The sequence below is a fragment of the Erinaceus europaeus genome, chromosome 10 (assembly GCF_950295315.1).
Source record: "Erinaceus europaeus chromosome 10, mEriEur2.1, whole genome shotgun sequence".
NCBI classification, from domain to species: domain Eukaryota; kingdom Metazoa; phylum Chordata; class Mammalia; order Eulipotyphla; family Erinaceidae; genus Erinaceus; species Erinaceus europaeus.
In genome coordinates, this window is record NC_080171.1 from 117,224,465 (window position 1) to 117,242,491 (window position 18,027).

General features: G+C 41.3%; 1 protein-coding gene across 9 annotated transcripts in view; it reads left to right on the top strand.

Annotated features, from left to right (window-relative positions):
• PIEZO2 (piezo type mechanosensitive ion channel component 2) overlaps window positions 1-18,027 on the top strand; it is a 414,090-nt gene that overhangs the window by 78,099 nt on the left and 317,964 nt on the right. For all 9 annotated transcript variants that reach the window (XM_060200656.1, XM_060200658.1, XM_060200657.1 and 6 more), the window contains exon 2: window positions 9,924-10,019. In XM_060200656.1, the coding sequence (XP_060056639.1) occupies window positions 9,924-10,019 (96 nt within the window). The remainder of the gene's footprint in view (window positions 1-9,923; window positions 10,020-18,027) is intronic.

Here is an 18,027-nt window from a genome sequence, read left to right on the forward strand (position 1 = left end):
TTCAGCCAGGTACGCCACCACCTGGCCCCATGAACTCAGTCCTAATGATGCTTATGATTTATAAGATAAATCATAAGATAGCAAACTAATAAGAACCAAAGCCCTGTGTCAAATTCTTACCACTGAAAGAATATCCCGAATAGCAATGAGTTGGACTAATGACTTAACAGTAGTTCTTCTACTAGATCTCTTTGCTCTGACTGTAGTCAGTGAGTCTTTGACTATGTCGCTGTTTCCCTTGTCACTTCCGGTGCTAGGCACACACAAAGTCTGAGATACTGAAAGTGGAGTGGAGTGAAACGTGTCCTTGTAATGCAGAAATCAAGGGTTGTGCCAGCTTGCCCACTCAGCCTCATCCCACTCCTAACATGTTCACCGTTCTGTTATCTTTCTTCTTTCTATCTATCTTTCTATAATGATAGATCACACTCTTCCACTTCCAAAATAAAAGCAGTTAAGACTTGCTGGCAGACTTTTTTTTTTTTTTTTTTTTTGCCTCCAGGGTTCTCACTGGGCCTCGGTGCCCGCACTATGAATCCACTGTTCCTGGAGGCCATCTTTTTTCCGTTGCTATTGTATTGCTGCTGGGTGGGACAGAGAGAAATTGAAGGAGCAGGGGAAGACAGAGAGGGGGAGAGGGAAAGAGAGAGAGATGCCTGCAGACCTGCTTCACCAACTGTGAAGTGACCCACCTGCAGGTGGGGAGATAGGGGCTTGAACCAGGATCCTTAAGCTGGCTCTTGTGCTTCACCATATGTGCACTTGACCCGGTATGCTATCGCCTGGCCCCCGTGGGATTTTTTTTTTTAATCTGGAGAACTAGGTAGAGTGATTATCCCAATAGCATGTTTATGCTTATTTGAGTTGTTTGCATTAACTCCTGAAGTTAACCTAAGAATTACCTTTTTTATTATTTTTTTTGGTCAATATTTAAGTCGTGAATTGTCTAAAATTTCAAGTGAGGTTTCAATTTACTTGGCCTACTGTTAGGTTGTGCAGCCCCTGCATCTGTCACATAATCAGACGTTCCCTAAAGTCCTCCTCCAGAGTAACTGTGACGGTGACCCAGTCTACCTCCAAAAGGTCATAAGTGTCTTTATGAGAACTAGCTGGGTGGTTATCAAAACTCTGCCACATCTAAGTTACCTTCTCAAATGTCTTAGCTAGGTCAGTTTGTAATTTTCTTTTAAAGTTAAACTGGACGTGTTTTGGTTCAACCACCAATAAACCAAGAGCTAGGGCCTGGAAACAACGTCTTGGGTTTACTCACCAGAGACTCAGGACACCCCACCCTGGTCCATCCTCGATGGCTCCACAGTGCCCAAGCTGAGTTGCATCTGTTTCAACTCATAGTTTACAGATGGTATCTCAGATTGTTTGGTAAAATTATAAAATGAAGAACAAAGGTTTTCATGCTTTGTAAAGATGTGTTCATCTTATGTAAGCCGGTGTAAAGCTTCACTGTTTAAAACTATTTAATCTATAATTTTAACCAGATGTAAGACATAGGAATATATAATGGGGAAAAAGAACTTCCTACAAATAGACAATGAATTAGATGACATAACAGCCTTTTTCCTGTCTCTTGTTTCTTTGATAGTTTTGCTTCCTTAGGAAAAATCTGTGATTGTTTAATTTTTCCTTGTCCATTGTAAAGACTTTGCAGCTGTTTCTCTTGCTGCTTTTTTTTTAAAGTAAAATAACCAGAATTTTGAGAGAACATCCTCTTAAAAGCAATTGATTGCTTCAGAATGCCAAAGAAAGAAAATTCAAGTATAAACATCTTTCAGAAATTCTAGAATCACTGATTTGACAGAATTATTTTGTCACTTGGTATTAAAAGTTGCTTGTGCTGAATAATGCGTACCTACTGCTTTGGCAACTGTTAAACAAAGCTTCTTGAGGCAACAAAGAGCATTTAGAATGTACTTAGCTGAAATGGAGATTCTAAACATTTAAGCCACTGTCTCCCAGGCCATTAATAGTGAGATGTTGTTTGGCCTTGCTAAAGGGTGTGAAGGAAGGAGGAGGACAGATCTTGCTGAAAGTTGAGCTCTGTGAGCACTTACCCTTAATAACATCATGTGTGTATAAACCTCTCTATAATCATATATATATTTAAAATTTATGTATTTATTCCCTTTTGTTGCCCTTGTTTTATTGTTGTGGTTATGATTGATGTCTTTGTTGTTGGATAGGACAGAGAGAAATGGAAAGAGGAGGGGAAGACAGAGAGAGGGAGAGAAAGACAGACACCTGCAGACCTGCTTCACCACTTGTGAAGCGACTCCCCTGCAGGTGGGGAGCCGGGGGCTGGAACCGGGATCCTTACGCTGGTCCTTGCTTTGCGCCACCTGCGCTTAACCTGCTGTGCTACTGCCCGACTCCCTTTAATCATATTTTAATGAATGAAAAATTATTATATATGCATTTCAGAACAAGTATTGGTGTAAGTGTTATGAGGCCATGCCAATAATTTTCAAATTTGTAACAGATATTTCCCCCTCCTTTTATTGATAATTTGTAGGTTTCCAAAATCAAATGTTCAACATATCATTTTTCCCCCTACTTGGAGAGTCTTTCCAAAGTTGCATGCCAACTTCCATCTTTAGAAGATGAATTTCACAAAGGAGACAAGTACAATTATTTACAGTTCAAATAGCAGTATTAATGTTTGTAATGCATTTCACTTGATAGCTTGTTATACCACAATTTGTAGTAATTAGTCTCTAGACTTGACAAGTTCTCTTGTTTGGAGAATTAACTGTCAATAGCTGTCATTTTTTCTGAAGAAATTTCCATGTGATTTCAGAGAGTAGCGATAGTAAAAAATACAGTTCATTTTTCTTCTTCTTCTTCTTCTTCTTTGATTTTAATAATGATTGACAAAACCATAGAATAAGAGGGGTACAATTCCATACAATTTCCACCACCAGAGTTCTGTATCCTATCCCCTCCATAGGAAACTTTCCTGTTCTTTATCCCTTTGGGAGTATAGACCCAAGATCTTTATGGGGGGGGGGGGGCAGAAGGTGGGAGTTCTGGTTTCTATAATTACTTCTCTCACAGAGGAGAGCAAAGAGAGTCAGGTATTTGACGTTTATTGCCATCTGCGCCTGGAAGTCCAGTTACAGGCCTGGGACTTCAAAGGGAAGTGAGACAATCCAGTAGAAGGTCAGAGAGTAGATTTTAGTAGGTCTATTTTAGGTATTTTCCAAAGGGCCCATGACTTTACTCGTTTTTGCCTGAGCCTGACATCTGACCTAGGTTATTGTCTGGGGTGATGGTGTCACAGTTGGAAAAAAAAGGACTAGAAAGCTGGATCAGGAAAGAGAGTAGCTCCCAGATATGGGGAAAGTATATAAATATAATTAAATGTTAACCCCATAGATTTGATCTGGGGCCCATATTCAGCACAGGAGCCTGTGTAACCTCTGTATCCCTCTGCATCCCTGTAGGTCTGTGCTCACATTCTGTGGTCACAGCTGGGAACATTCCAGGCTACATTTATTTCAGAACCCATCATCCTCAGGTAGTAGGTAGAGTTTGATGTTCAACCTTCCTTTGGAGAATGGAACAGTCCCTACCATTACTGATCCACATTGAGAGCAAGGTCCTACAGGGGCTCACAAAGGGATCCATTATGTTTTTCCTGATGGAGATGACCAGTGACAGTGTCAAGAAGGATCTGTTAGAGGTCTAGGCCTATCATGTCTGTGTGGGAATCCCAGGACTTGCTGACTAGGGCCCCAGCTGATGGGGTGGCCTGATAGTGACTAAAGTATGCCAGTCATCATTAAAGTATGCCAGTCTCTTGCCCTTATTCAGCTTTTGTAGTCCTTACTTTGTCTGACAAGGTGAGCTTTGGAGTGATTGAGAGACATGGAGTGATTGAGAGACATGTTAGGTAGGTGAGGAGGGTATCTAGGTCTAAGCAGAAACTGTTTCCAGGAGGTAGGAGGTATTTACACCATTCAAGACTACCTATGATACTGGGTTATTCCTGTTCTGTTCTTAAAGTCTCAAGACTTTACTGTAGATGATAGTAGCAAAAAGATGTGATGTGGAAAGCCGAGGTAGTAACGTTCTCCTCCAAATCTAACCACCAAGTGTCATTTCCTCAATATATGCATTTCTACCATGCATAATGTGAAAGTATATGGGATAAGAACCATCAAACATTGCAACAGAATGCACACAGAGAGCGATTCCCATCCGGTGTAAGGAAGGCTCTCCTCTGTCTGGGAAGAAAGTAGGGAGGGAAGGATGGAGAGCTGTGGTAAAGGCAGGAAGCTCCCTGATGACAGTGCAGACATCCGGGATCCTTGGTTGTGCTTCCTGCTTGTCTGCTATTTCCTGCACAGATAAGAACAAAACAGCATCTGTCAAAGAATGATAGGAACCATGGAGGACACAACCAGAGCCTGACACCAAGAAAAGTATCTAAGCATAATAGCAGATAAGTGCCCTAGGAATGCTTTTTAAAATCATGCAGGCATACAAATGAGTTCTATTTTTATCTTTATCCAGAAGTAAAGATACCATTGAGCCCCGGTTCTCACTGTGTAGTTCTCTCATGAGCTTTGAGCACCGACTGTGGAGCTGACAGGACACTGGACACTGGAGATGCTTGCAATAAACAAACACACAGAAATAACCTTGGTGTTTTTGAGTGAGAAATGTCCCAGGAGAGGCACTGGAGTGTGAAATTCACGTCTGTGTCCGTGTCATCTTGTGGTCAAGGACAACTCTTCCCACCCCCCCCAATAGGAAATGGGTAGTACTATACCTGATTGAGGTGGGAGAGGTGGGTGTCCTTGTCATAGGAAGCAGTGTCCCTTAAGGCTTAAAGGTGGGAAGGGAAGATGCAAAAGAGGGAAGTTGCCCTCTGTTTAGTTGGGCAAAAGCCAATCGCAGGGCGTTTATTGTTGGAAAAGGGAGCTCCCGGCATAGACAGGAGTCATGCCCATGATGTGAAACTTAGAGTGAGGATCCTTACTTGATTGCCTACAATGAGCACCACATTCCCTGGTCCCGTGCAAGGATCCTGTGGTCTGGCCCCAGCCAGAACCCTGCCAGCACACTGGAATCTCAGTCAGATGTGCAGGGCATGCCACACAGGTCAGGCCCACTGCTCTGTTCCAGATCTGTGCTGATGCCATTGGTTTTGCCAGGTGTGCTTCTCCTTGGGATGGGAGAATCTGTGTACTCATCTGTTTCAGATCTAATCTCAGATTTTACTCTCATATTGGAGATTACTGTCAGCCCATCTGATAAATCCCATTGCCATTCTGGGCCCCAGTTGTTCTGTTTTCCTTATTTATGTCACATTTACCTTCTACTGTACCTTGTGATTTAGCATTTATTGTGTTCATTCTTCATCATACTTCTCCCCACCATCAGGGAAGCTCTTAGAGGTAGGAACTCACCTTTAGTAGATGTGTGTTCTGATGTACTTCTAGCACATAGCACAGTGCCTACCTAGCACACAGGATGTGCTCAGAAAGCTTTAGTAAGTGAATGAACAATGGAAATGACTGTGAACTGTTTTTATACAAAAATCAACTCTGGAAAAAAAAATCAGAAGCAGAAGGTTATAAAGCTAGAAAGACAATTCAAGCATGCTCTCATTTTTATATCGCTTCATCTACTTATTTCCCTGCCATTTCAGTCAATTATGTCAATAACGTTTCTCCCGGATCTCTCCAGGAAATTGGAAATGCAGGTGCTGATATCAAATTATGCATATGTGTACTGCATCTGTTGAGGTGAAAAGGCACTTCTGACTTATTCTTTCCTCTATCACATCATTTATCACTACACCTCACTCACCTCTCTCTTTTTAGTTTTATTTATTTATTTATTTATTCTTATTGCCAGCCTTTAGATTCAGCCACCATAGCAGGGATCATCTCTACTTCCCTTCTAGAGTCACTAACAGTGATGCAGTCTTCACTAGTCCCTGAATATTTATATCAAACCCAAGAAATAGGGACCTGTAACTTGTGTACCATGCTCCTGGCTGTCCAAATTTCAAGAACTATCACTTTTATTTTTCCTGTTGCACCACCAAGGGTATTGCTGGGGTCACCATCCTGATGGCCATTTTAATATTTTTATTATTATTTATTTTTCCTTTTGTTGCACTTGTTGTTGTAGTTATTGTTGTTGCTATTGATGTCACCATTGTTGGATAGGACAGAGAGAAATGGAGAGAGGAGGGAAGACAGAGAGGGGGAGAGAAAGACCACTCGTGAAGCGACCCCCCTGCAGGTGAGGAGGCAGGGCTTGAACTGGGATCCTTACGCTGGTCCTTGCACTTCGTGCCACCTGCGCTTGGCAGTCAGCTGAGGTAAAGAACAAACACCTCATCACAGACCCCTGCGAGCGCCAACCCGGCTTTGACCTAGCACGTTATGATCGGGCCCTCCTCAATCGCTATCGAACAGGCCATGGCCGGTGCGCCGCTATGTTCCATCGCTGGGGAGCCAGAGACGACCCGAACTGCCCCTGCGGCTCCAGACAGACTATGACCCACATAGTCAACGACTGCCACCTCTCCAGATTCAAAGGAGGTCTCGAAACTTTACATCAGGCTCAACCTGACGCTGTTGACTGGCTACGGAAGAAGGGCAAACGCTAGAAGAAGAAGAAGAAAAAGAAGGAGTAGGAGGAGGAGGAGGAGGAGGAGGAGGAGGAGGAGGAGGAGGAGAAGGAGAAGAAGAAGACCCCCTGGTGGCCATTTTTCTTCTTCTTTGACAGAACAGACAGAAACTGAGAAAGGCAAGGGGATCTACATGTATACACCTGCAGCACTGCTTTAGTGCTTGTGAGACTTCCCCTTCTGCAGGTGGGCACAGGAGGGCTTGAACCCAGGTCCTTGTGCTTGCTGATATGTGAATCACTTCTTGATTCGAATTCTTCTTCTCTTAATCCTGATGTGCATCCCACATTGGACTATCCCGGGGCCCCAGGCCATCCAAAACCTTTGACCAGGAGTCTTGCCTGGGCCACTCTCACATAATCTTTTAACCTTTGCAGGATTCTTCTTGTTTCCTGTTTTCTGATTATCATTATTATTGTATTTTTGTGATTCACTTTTATCTTTCTGCTGCACTGAAACCATTTCAAAGGTCTGCACAGACATCCCTACTGATTATTGAATGGCAAATTTCTCTCTCTGTTGTAGTGAGTTGCTGTCAAGAAAACTCCTGTGGCATATCTTTGTATTTGCCCTAAGCTTGCTACTGTGTTTTTCTATTTTACACCTACAGTTTTTCCTTTACCTCTTAGCCCCACACCTAGTCAATAACCAAGCCAGATGCACATCCATCTTTTGATATTCTTATTTTTCTTCTTTCCTTTGAGTTCACCTTTCCTGTTAGCTTATATCATGTGAAGCCCTAGAATTAGAGTTGTTTTTGTTTATTTATTTATTGGATAGAAACAAAGAAATTGAGATGGAAGGGGGAGGTGTGGAGGGAGAAAGAGAGACACCTGCAGCCCTGCTTTACCACTTGTGAAGGTTTCCTTCTGCAGGTGGGGGACAGGGGGCTTGAACCCGGGTCTTTTTGCATTATAACATTTGTGTTCAGCCAAATGTGCTATCACTCAGACTCAGACAGTCCTGTGATTTGATTCCATGAATACAACCAAAGGTAAACGTACCATTTTTTTTCATAATCTCTTATTTTCCGCTATGACAGTAATACTTAACCATTCCCTGAGTTGTAGGCATTGGAGTAATTTTTATGTAATTTCTCTTCATGCCTCTCCATGTATATAGTTTACAAAATATTTTTAATTTTGTCTCTTGCTACTGTTTTACATTACTGTGGTTACAGTGTCGCATGTGCCTTTATTTCTACTCTACTACATTCATCTTAAACATAATATAGAACCCAGCAGATGTATCTCATTGGTGTGTCCAAGCGCTTGTTGCAGGTTTACGAAAACGAGTATAATGACTGTTTCTAATTAATAACCTTACTATACGTGATGCATCTAAGAATTCACATACAACACTTGAATCTACATTTTATATACAGAAATACAATACACTTGCCAATTTAACTCATGTCAAATCACCAGGTTAATATGTCTGAAATGTCTTTTCCTGAACAGAATCCTCAGCATCGAGAGATAGTCTGACATATTCTCCGTAGCCCCTGGAGCTCCACTTTCTCCTGAACGTCATTCCAACATTTTCTATCTTGTCACATCTGTTAAACTTTGCTCCTCACCCCACAAACTCATATTCAAGTTCCATCTTTTTCTTTCCTTTATAGATGCAATAAGTTGCATTTAATTGTTATGATGTGCTGGTCCTTTTTTTGTGGACAACATTTGTCTTTTCTCTAGTAGTGAAGATATCACAGTAATTGCTCATGTTTCTAGAATTTTCTGTATATAAAATGTAGATTCAAGTGTTATATGTGAATTCTTACATGTATCATGTATAGCAAGGTTATTAATTAGAAACAGTCATTATACTCATTTTTTTTAAACCTGAAACAAGAGCTTGGACAGATACAACACGCCAATGAGATACATCTGCTGAGTTCTATATTGCGTTTAAGATGAGTGATACAGAAATGAGATGGGGTCAGGAGTCTATCATAAAATAACATCACAAAGCATAGACAAGAACCCTCCAGCACAAATTCAGTTCTAACTCAGTCAGACTCCGGTTGGGAAAATTCTGGAGCATGATTAAATCTTGCTGGGCCTGTGTGTCCTTGTTTCTAAAATGAGGATTAAGTGAGATCATCTGTATAAAGTTCTGTCACAGAGAATTTAACAAATACTTTATTTTTTTTTTCTTCAGTTTAATCTCTCCCATTGAGAACATATGAAACTATCTGGAACCCTTACCATTCCCATTGTCCTTTGTATTTTTAAAGCAAGTTTTTCTTTTCTTGTTTTTAATACTTTTTAAAATTAATTTATTATTGGATAGAGACACACAGAGATTGAGAGGGGAGGTGGATATAGAGATGGAGAGAAACAGAGACAGACATCCCTGCTTCACCATTCAGGAAGCCTTCCCCCCTGCAGATGGGGACCAAGCGCTTGAACCTGGGTCCGTGTGCACTGCAGTGTGTGCGCTTAACCAGGTGCGCCACCGCCTGGCCCCCAAAGCAAGTTTTTCTATTTACTTTTTAAAAAAAATTGTTTGATATTAATAGTTTGTCACAAGACTGGAAGATTACAATGCCACAGTGCCACACTACACCCACCACCAAAGCTCTGTGCCCTCACCCTCCCACCTCCCAAACAGAACCACTACAGTTCTCACAAGTCCTGCGAACAATTTGCTTGTGTCTGTTTGGTTTGGAGTTTTGTTTGTCTGTTTTTGACAAGTTCATGGGTATCAGATCTCTAGATTCTACTTATGAGTGAAACCATCTGGTAGTTGTCTTTCTTTTTATTTCGCTTAAGCATACTCACTGCCAGTTCCATCCATTTATTTTGTCCCAAAAGACACAATATCATTTTTTTTTGACTGCAGAGTGGCATTCCATGGAGTATATATCTTAGAACTTCTCTGGCCAGTCATCTGATGATGGGCATCTAGGCTGCCAAAGCGATTTTTAATCTACCTAACTCAATTTAAGGCTTAGTTAATATCTCCCTTCAGTCAAGTCGGTAAGTACTCTTTTCCTGCTCCCATTTTAAAAGCAGGGACAATGTACTTTATTTCTGTGGTTCTCAGCATGCTCACTGTGATGATAGTACCGAGTCAGTGCTCAGCTTTCACTCGGAGCTGCCCTGTCTCCTTAGGGAGTGATGGGAGTGGCATCGTTTAGTCTAGTCAAGTCTGATGCTGCTGTTCACAGGTGTGCGTGCGTGTGCATGTACCTGGTCCAGGCAGTCAATCTCCATTAATGCATTTCCATTCTCTTTTCTCTTCCCATCCACAGCATGTGCATTCCGATACAATGGACTCTCCTTTGTCTACCTCATCTATCTCTTGCTCATCCCTCTGTTCTCAGAACCAACCAAAGCTACAATGCAAGGTAAGAGTCATATACTGTTTCGTTTTGCAGTACAAGTGCATTTTCCTGACTCCCTGGCTTTGTGTTTATTGAATGAGAATGATGTTCTCCATACAGTATCCTGGGGAGAGGAAACTGTCAGACATTGGAATGGCTGTGAGTAGACTGGTATAAACTGGTTGGGGGAATAGAACAAGTCCTTCTATAATATCATTTCCTTCAGTATAGTCATGATGTTGCTGAAAGGGTAAAGAGGAATTCTGGGTAAAAGATGACAGAAGGACATTATTTAAGGACATGATTTTGTTACAGTCTTCTCTGTACAAGTATTGTTTCCAAGGACCCATCAACAATGTTAAAGAAGGACTTACTCTACGTGTTCTGTCACCTACAGCTCATCTCCTTATTACGGGTTCATGTTAGTTCTTTATACATGGACTTTCTGGAAATATGGAATATTTTGGCTCTTTAAGATAAATCAATGAATTGTCAAGAGAATAAAGGCAGAGTGTGTGACAGTGTTGGAACTGAATTTACATGAATTGCAGTTGCTGGAGAAAGAGGTAGGAAGTGAAAAGAGGGAGAACCGTGTCCTCCTATATGTGTCTCAGCCACTCAGCCACTTATCCACTCAGCGAACTGGGAAGTGAAGCTGGATCCCAGGCATGATTTCTTCAGGAGTGGGTGGGTTGAGATCTTTTTCATTCAGTACTAGAAAGGGCATGGTACTCCAAAGGTTTTTGTTTGTTTGTTTTTCCTTTTTCTTTCTTTTTTTTCCCATTCTTCTTCTTCTCCTCCTCCTCCTCCTCCTTCTTCTTCTTCTCCTTCTTTTTTTTTTTTTTTTTTTTTTTGCCTCCAGGGTTATCATTGGGGCTTGGTACTAGCACTATGAATCCACAACTCCCGATGACCATTTTTTCTTTTTTCCTTTTCTATTTTATTTGACAGGACAGAGAAATTGAGAGGGGTGAGGGAAACAGAGAGGGAGAAAGTTAGACACCTGCAGACCTGCTTTCACCTCCTGTGAAGTGTCTACAGGTGTGGAGCCAGGGGCTCGAATCTGGATCCTTCCATGGGTCCTTGCACTTAGTATGTTGTGTGCTTATCCTGGGCACCACTGCCTAGCTCCATTACTCCAAACGTTATGTGCTTTTCAGTTGCTCTGGCAGTATAGGTGGGAAGAACGGTTCTATTTTCTTATGCTCTGGTTAAGAAGTAGGGCTTGATTTGCAAATGTATATACTGGAAATTCTTCTACAAGTATAAAAACTAAACAGCAATGAGTACACCCAACAAAATGGTTTTCAGAAATGATATTATCAACGTTACAGCAAATAAAGGACTTTGCCAAAAGCCATTGGTGAGTCTCACAGCCTCATGTTTACATGAAAGGAAAAGGAAGTTGTGTTTGACCAGGCTTACCAAGGCTGCTGTGGGAAAGGTCGTTGGTGCACCCTGCCAACACTCCATGGTGTTTTCCTTGTCAGTAATAAACTCATCAGAAAGAGAAGTAAGACTTGGTGTACACAAAGGAGCAATGACTTTGCTTTTTCCATTTTGTCCATTTACTTTTCAAATTACTGTATTTTATGACTATTCATTCTAGTGTTGTGTGTGCAGCTACTAGGCTGATTTTCCTGCTCCAGGAATAATCTGAATACCGTCTCTTCTAAACCACTTAAATCTTTAGTGCATAAAGTTAAGAAAGGCTAGAAAAATCTAAGTTTAAACAAATCCTCATAAAAAAAAAGATGTTTATAGAACCACACCCACTCTCCATTCATTTCTAAACTTCAGTATAAACAAAGAGATTTGAACAGAAATGTTTCTGTCCACAGAACCAAGATTGTGACATACAGGCAGCTACTATTTCCATGACTGGAGTTCAGTTTACCATAGAGGAAGGTTTCATTAACATTTATAAGAATTAAGTACTTTGTAAGTGTCTGTGCATATTCAATGAAATGATCCATTTCAATAGATTTTTCTTCTTTTATTTTTTAAGATTTAATTAATGTATTTTAATATTTATTTATTTTATTTCTTATTTTTTGCCTCCGGGATTATTGCTGGGGCTTGTTGCCTGCACTACGAATCCACTGGTCTTGGAGGCTATTTTTTCCCTTTTGTTGTCCTTGTTTTATCGTGTGGTTATTATTATTGTTGTTATTGATGTCATTGTTGTTGGATAGGACAGAGAGAATTCGAGAGAGGAGGGGAAGACAAAGAGGGGGAGAGAAAGACAGACACCTGCAGACCTGCTTCACCGTTTGTGAAGCGACTCCCCTGCAGGTGGGGAACCATTTTAATCAGGATATCAGGAGGTGGGGTTTTCCCACTTCATATGTGACAAAGCCTGACTTTGTCTTCTTTCCAAACTAACTCATTCTGCTTTCTGACAGGTGGACTCAGTCTCTGTAGGGATGGATATGTTTTTCTCTCAATAGTAATTGAGAGAATATATATTTATTTGCCGGGACTTGGTGATGGTGCGCATGGCTGAGCGCACATGTTATAGTGAGCAGGGGCCCTGGTTCAAGCCCCCAGTCCCCACCTTTGGGGGTGGGGAGGCTTCACAGGTGGTGAAGCAAGGCTACAGGTCTCTGTCCCTCTTTCTTTTTTATATCCCCTTCCCTTCTCAACTTCTCTCTGTGTCTCTCTCCAAAATAAGTTAGTAAATAAATAAATAAAATATCCATGTGTCCAGGTACACAGGAGACTAGTGTTACCCATATGGGAAACGACAAGTTAAAATTCCCTTTTTATGTAAGGACGTATCCTGAATTAGCAGAATGCCACCACTCTGCACATAAACAGAACAGTGTCTTTGCAGATGCTGGTGTAGCTCCTACCCCAGAGCAGAGGAAACACAGAAGGGAACTAAATGCACAGGCCTCTGTCCAGTTACTGTCTAGAGGTGGTGTTTCAATGATTAATTTCCCTCCAGACTTCTCTGGTCTATGACTTGAGATATTCCATCGTGAGGATTGGTGGTGGTGGGTGGCCCCGGTCAGGTAAATAAAGCCCATGTGGTGCAGATATGTACCGTGATACATGTACAATGATACTTGGCAGAAGAACTGTGCCAGGGCTGTTTAATGAGGCTCCAGTTCAAACATACTCAGACTCTCTGACGTGTCCCATACACTTCTCAGGAGTTGGAGAGAAAGTACATTAGAGCATCGAAGGGGGTGTCAGCAGCCTCTGTTTGCTTGAGGTCTGTTTTCCCTAAGATCAAATGGTGGCCTCTTCTCAGAATTTAGATTTAACTTAAATGGCAGTTTCTTCCATGTAGCCAGCTTAACTAAAGCTGTTCTACCCTACTTCCCACCTTTCGTCCAACGCAATGAACCCATTTTATTTTTTCTCAATATTTGTACCTCTTTAAAATTATTTGTGTAACCGTTTTCATAGTAAGAGATGGTCTAGATGCTAGTGATGTGATTATTCTTCCCCCCGTTGATTATTCCTGTAAATTATGTCAGGGAGGCCAGGTGGTGGCATGTCTGGTTAAGTACACATTACAGTGTGTAAAGACGCAGGTTCAAGCCCCCAGTCCTCACCTGCAGGAGGAAAGCTTCACAAATGGTGAAGCAGTGCTGCTGTAGGTGTCTCTCTGCCTCTCTATTTCCCTATTCCTCTCAAGTTCAGGCTGTCTCTATAAAATAAATAAATATAATAAAGACAAAATTAAAGAAAATAGTTCAGCAGGTAAGGCATCTCCCATGTCCCTGGGTGAAATTCTAAACTGACCACAGAGCTCATCTGCTAACTCTTAGATGACAAAACCTCCTCTGTTCACTTTATAGTTTGAGTTAGTTACAGATTCCATAGTCCTGGGCAATTTAAATTTTAATAAATTTAAATGTTTAGAACTAATGTGTTTAGCTCTCTTAATGTGTCCTGGCTGCCTGTGGAAGTCCAGAGAAGGAATGGAGACCCCAGTGACTGACTCTGAGCGTCTCCGGTTTAGTTTTCTGACCCTAAACTGTGTGAAACATTTCTGGGTGTGTCTTCATCAATAGGTCAAAGAAAGGTGCACTTATTTATTCTCTGGTCATCACACCCTTTGATCTCCGTGGTTCAATGCTGACCACCTTTTTCCTCCCTGCTGTATCAATACATATAGGGGAAGTGGCTTCCGTTTGGTTCTAAGATTCTTGATCTTCTCTGTATCTGCCTTCCTCTGTCTCTGTCTTTCGCAAACACATATACCTATGGGCACATGAAATTAGAATTGAAACCTTTAAGTCTTCCATTTGCCGTTGTTCGGTTAATTCTTACAGTAAGCCCTCTGTTATTAGAGCACTTCCCCTTCCTCCTTTCTTTTGGATTTCTCAGACATGAGCACATTTTGCCTAAATATGTTCTCATCGTGCCTTTCATTACTTGCAATGCTGTCTGTAATATCTGACTCTTTGGCTTCTCCAATATCCTCCTAATAATATCGTCCACTGAGAAAAGACATCTGAGTTGAAAAGGGATTGTTGGGGCCAGGCGGTGGCGCACTGGTTAAGCGCACATACTACAGCACACAGAGATCCAGGTTCAAGACCCTGGTTCCCATCTGCAGGGGAAAGCTTCAAGAGTGGTGAAGCGGGGCTGCAGATGTCTCTCTGTCTCTCTCCCTCTCTATTTACCCCGCCCCTCTCAATTTCTGTCTGTCTCTATCCAATAATAAATTAATAAAGAATATTTTAAAAAAAGAAAAGAGGTTGTCTTTGCATTTGAGAATAGGGGTAGGGGGCCGGGTGGTGGCGCACCTGGTTGAGCACACATGTTCTAGTGCACAAGGACCTGGTTTCGAGCCCCTCGTCCCCACCTACAGGAGGAAAGCTTTACAAGCGGTGAAGCAGGGCTGCAGGTGACTCTCTGTTTCCTCTCTCTGTCTCCCCCTTCCTCTCAATTTCTGGCTGTCTCTATCAAATAAATAAAGATTAAAAAAATTAAAAAATAGGGGTAGGTTTATCTCTAAGATCTGGTCCCTCACCTGAGTCTAAACCAGAGTCTCATTTTAATGCATCTATTTATTGTATCTCTTCCCTTATAATATGGAAATTTCAAAAGGGCAAGTAACTTGCCTTGATGCTTATTTGCTGTTTGTAGGGTTCAGATCACCATCTGGTGTATAGTAAGTATTCCACAAATGCATATGCAAATGAATGAAAGGTTAACCAAATTTATGTCCTAATTCTAGCATCGTAGAAGCATTTAGGAACACAAATCCCATTCTTACCTCAGTCTCCACAGTAGCAACCTCTGTATCATTGTTCACCGCACCCACCAGTTCTCTGGAGAGAGAGCAGAAGGCAAATAAATAGGCCATGCCATTTTGCTACCCTACACTTAATTGGGATCAGAAGTTCAAAAGCAGTTGAAAAAAATAAAAACATTTTATGCTATTACTTAGAACAAGAGGCATTTTATCAGCATGTATTACTGGAGGAAGGGAAATAAAAATTTTCTTGCTATAACGCGGTATTGTGCATTTGAACTGAGACTTTACTCCAGTAAATTGACTGATATATAATAAGCTTCTTTTGTTATTGTTGTTATCTGGCTGGGAATCCACCATTAAGGAGTTTCTTTTATAGGCAGAATAAGGGGAGATAGAGATAAAGGTGGAAAGATACCATGGGGCCAAAATCTTTTCCAAGGCATTGGGTGGTAAGCTCTGACCTGTATCGTGAACATACATAGTAAGCACAGGAGCACTATTCAAGTGATCTATCACACTAACCCATAGTTAATTCCTATACGAAGGTCACCAAAGTATTCCAAGTGGATGTCATGTTAACCTGGTACAGAACAGATTATCTGTGACTTAATATAGCCAGTCTGATGCAATTAACAATATGATGAAGAGTGTACATTTTGTATACCAGAGCACTGCTCAGTTTTGCCTTATGGTGGTTTGGAGGATTGAACCTGGGACTTTGGAACACTAGGCATGATAATATATTTTTCATAACCATTATGCTATCTACCCCCACCCTGGTTTCCCTTTGTTATAGTTATGGCTTCATTATTGACTGTAAATAAAACATTGAAACATCAAAAAAAAATGTGTGTAGTAAAATATTTGAGATATGAAGGAGCAATAGTGATTTCTTAATAAGCAATGACTAATAGTGTTATTATTTCATAGGCGCAGGACTATTATTATTTTTTTTATTTTATTAGAGACTTGATATCGATTTACAAACTTATATAATAACAGAAGTATAATTTGGGGCACCATTCCCACCACCAGAGTTCTGTGTTCCCATACCCTCTATTGGAAACTGCATTTGCCCTTTTTTAATTTCCTAAGTCACACCTATACCTGTTACTACCTCTCAGTGTCCTTCCATTTTTCGTCTCCTTTTGCCTGGTCCCGATAGAGTTGGAGTTCAGAGTCTGGTTATCTCCCTCCTTTCATTTCTACCTTGCTGGGAGTGTGGACCAAAAATTCTTTCTGCGGTGCAAAAGGTGGAAGGTCTGGCTTCTGTAATTGCTTCTGCACTGGACATAGGTGCTGGAAGGTCCATTTATACCCCCAACCTGTTTCTAGCCCTAATGAGGTAGGGCTCTGGGGAGGTGAGGTTCTGGGACACATTGGTGAAGTTGTCTGTTCAGGGAAGTCAGCTTGGAATCATGGTAGCATTTGCAACTGGCTGGCTGAAAGGTGGTAAGTTATAAAGTATGACAAAATGTTAATGATCAGGAACCAAAAAATTGTAGAGCAGATGAGAATAGAGATCTGAGGGTGGGAAGAAACTAGGAAGTCTATTTTAGGTATGTTCCTAGGGGCCCGTGATTTCATTGTCTCTGCTTGAGTTTGATAGCTAACATGGAGGTGGACAAAAATATTGTCTGGGAAGATGGTGTCTGAGTTGAGAATAGTACCAGAAAGCGGGATAAGGGCAGAGAGTAGCTCCCAGAATTGAAGATCTGTGGATAAAATTAACTGTTTACCCCATCCATCTGACTCAGGGTCCATGTCTATTCATATTTAGCACAGAAGCCTGTGGAATCACTGAGTCCCTGACAGTGTGAACTCACAGTCCATGGTCACAGCTGGGAACATCCTAGGATGCACTCATTTCAGGACCAGTTTTCGAGTGTCAGAGTAGGTAGGGTGACCCAGTCTGCCTTGGGAGAGTAGGGCAGTCACTACCACTGTTGTTTATAGTGAGGATGAGTTCCTGGAGTGGCCCACCAAAGGGCTTATGATAGATTTCTGATGGAACAGCACTATTCTTCTTTCTTTTTTTCTCTCTCTTTCTTTCTTCTTTCCTCCCTCCCTTCCTTCCACCTTCCCTCCCTCCCTCCCTCCCTCCCTTCCTTCCTTCCTTTCTCTCTCTCTCTCTCTCTCTATCTATCTCTCTCTCTCTCTCTCTCTCTTTCTTTCTTTCTTTCTTTCTTTCTTTCTTTCTTTCTTTCTTTCTTTCTTTCTTTCCTTCCTTCCCCCAAACAGCACTATTCTTCATACCAGATTTAGGTTTATAATTCCTATGTGTTTGACTATAGAGGGGTCTTTACCTCAGGAGATTTCTTACTGCTTTCTTTCTTTCTTTTTTTTTTTAATATTTTTTTAAAAAAGAAATGAAATACAGTGGTAACAATGTTTTTTTTATCCCTCTGTGTTACTCTAAACTACTAAACTTTCGTGAATCTCAAGCTTCAGCTATAAAATGGGGATACAAATTAATTCCATCATTTTTTTTTTTCTGCATAAAGCATTTACTCACCTAAATGGCACATTTTCCACAAGTGGATTGCTTGGATCAGAATCCAGGCCCCTTCTTATTACTTTCCTATTTATTTATTTATTTATAAAAAGGAAACATTGACAAAACCATAGGATAAGAAGGGTACAACTCCACACAATTCCCACCACCAGAACTACGTATCCCATCCCCTCCCCTGATAGCTTTCCTATTCCTTAACCCTCTGGGAGCATGGACCCAGGGTCATTGTGGCATGCAGAAGGTGGAAGGTCTGGCTTCTGTAATTGCTTCCCTGTTCAACATGGGCGTTGATAGGT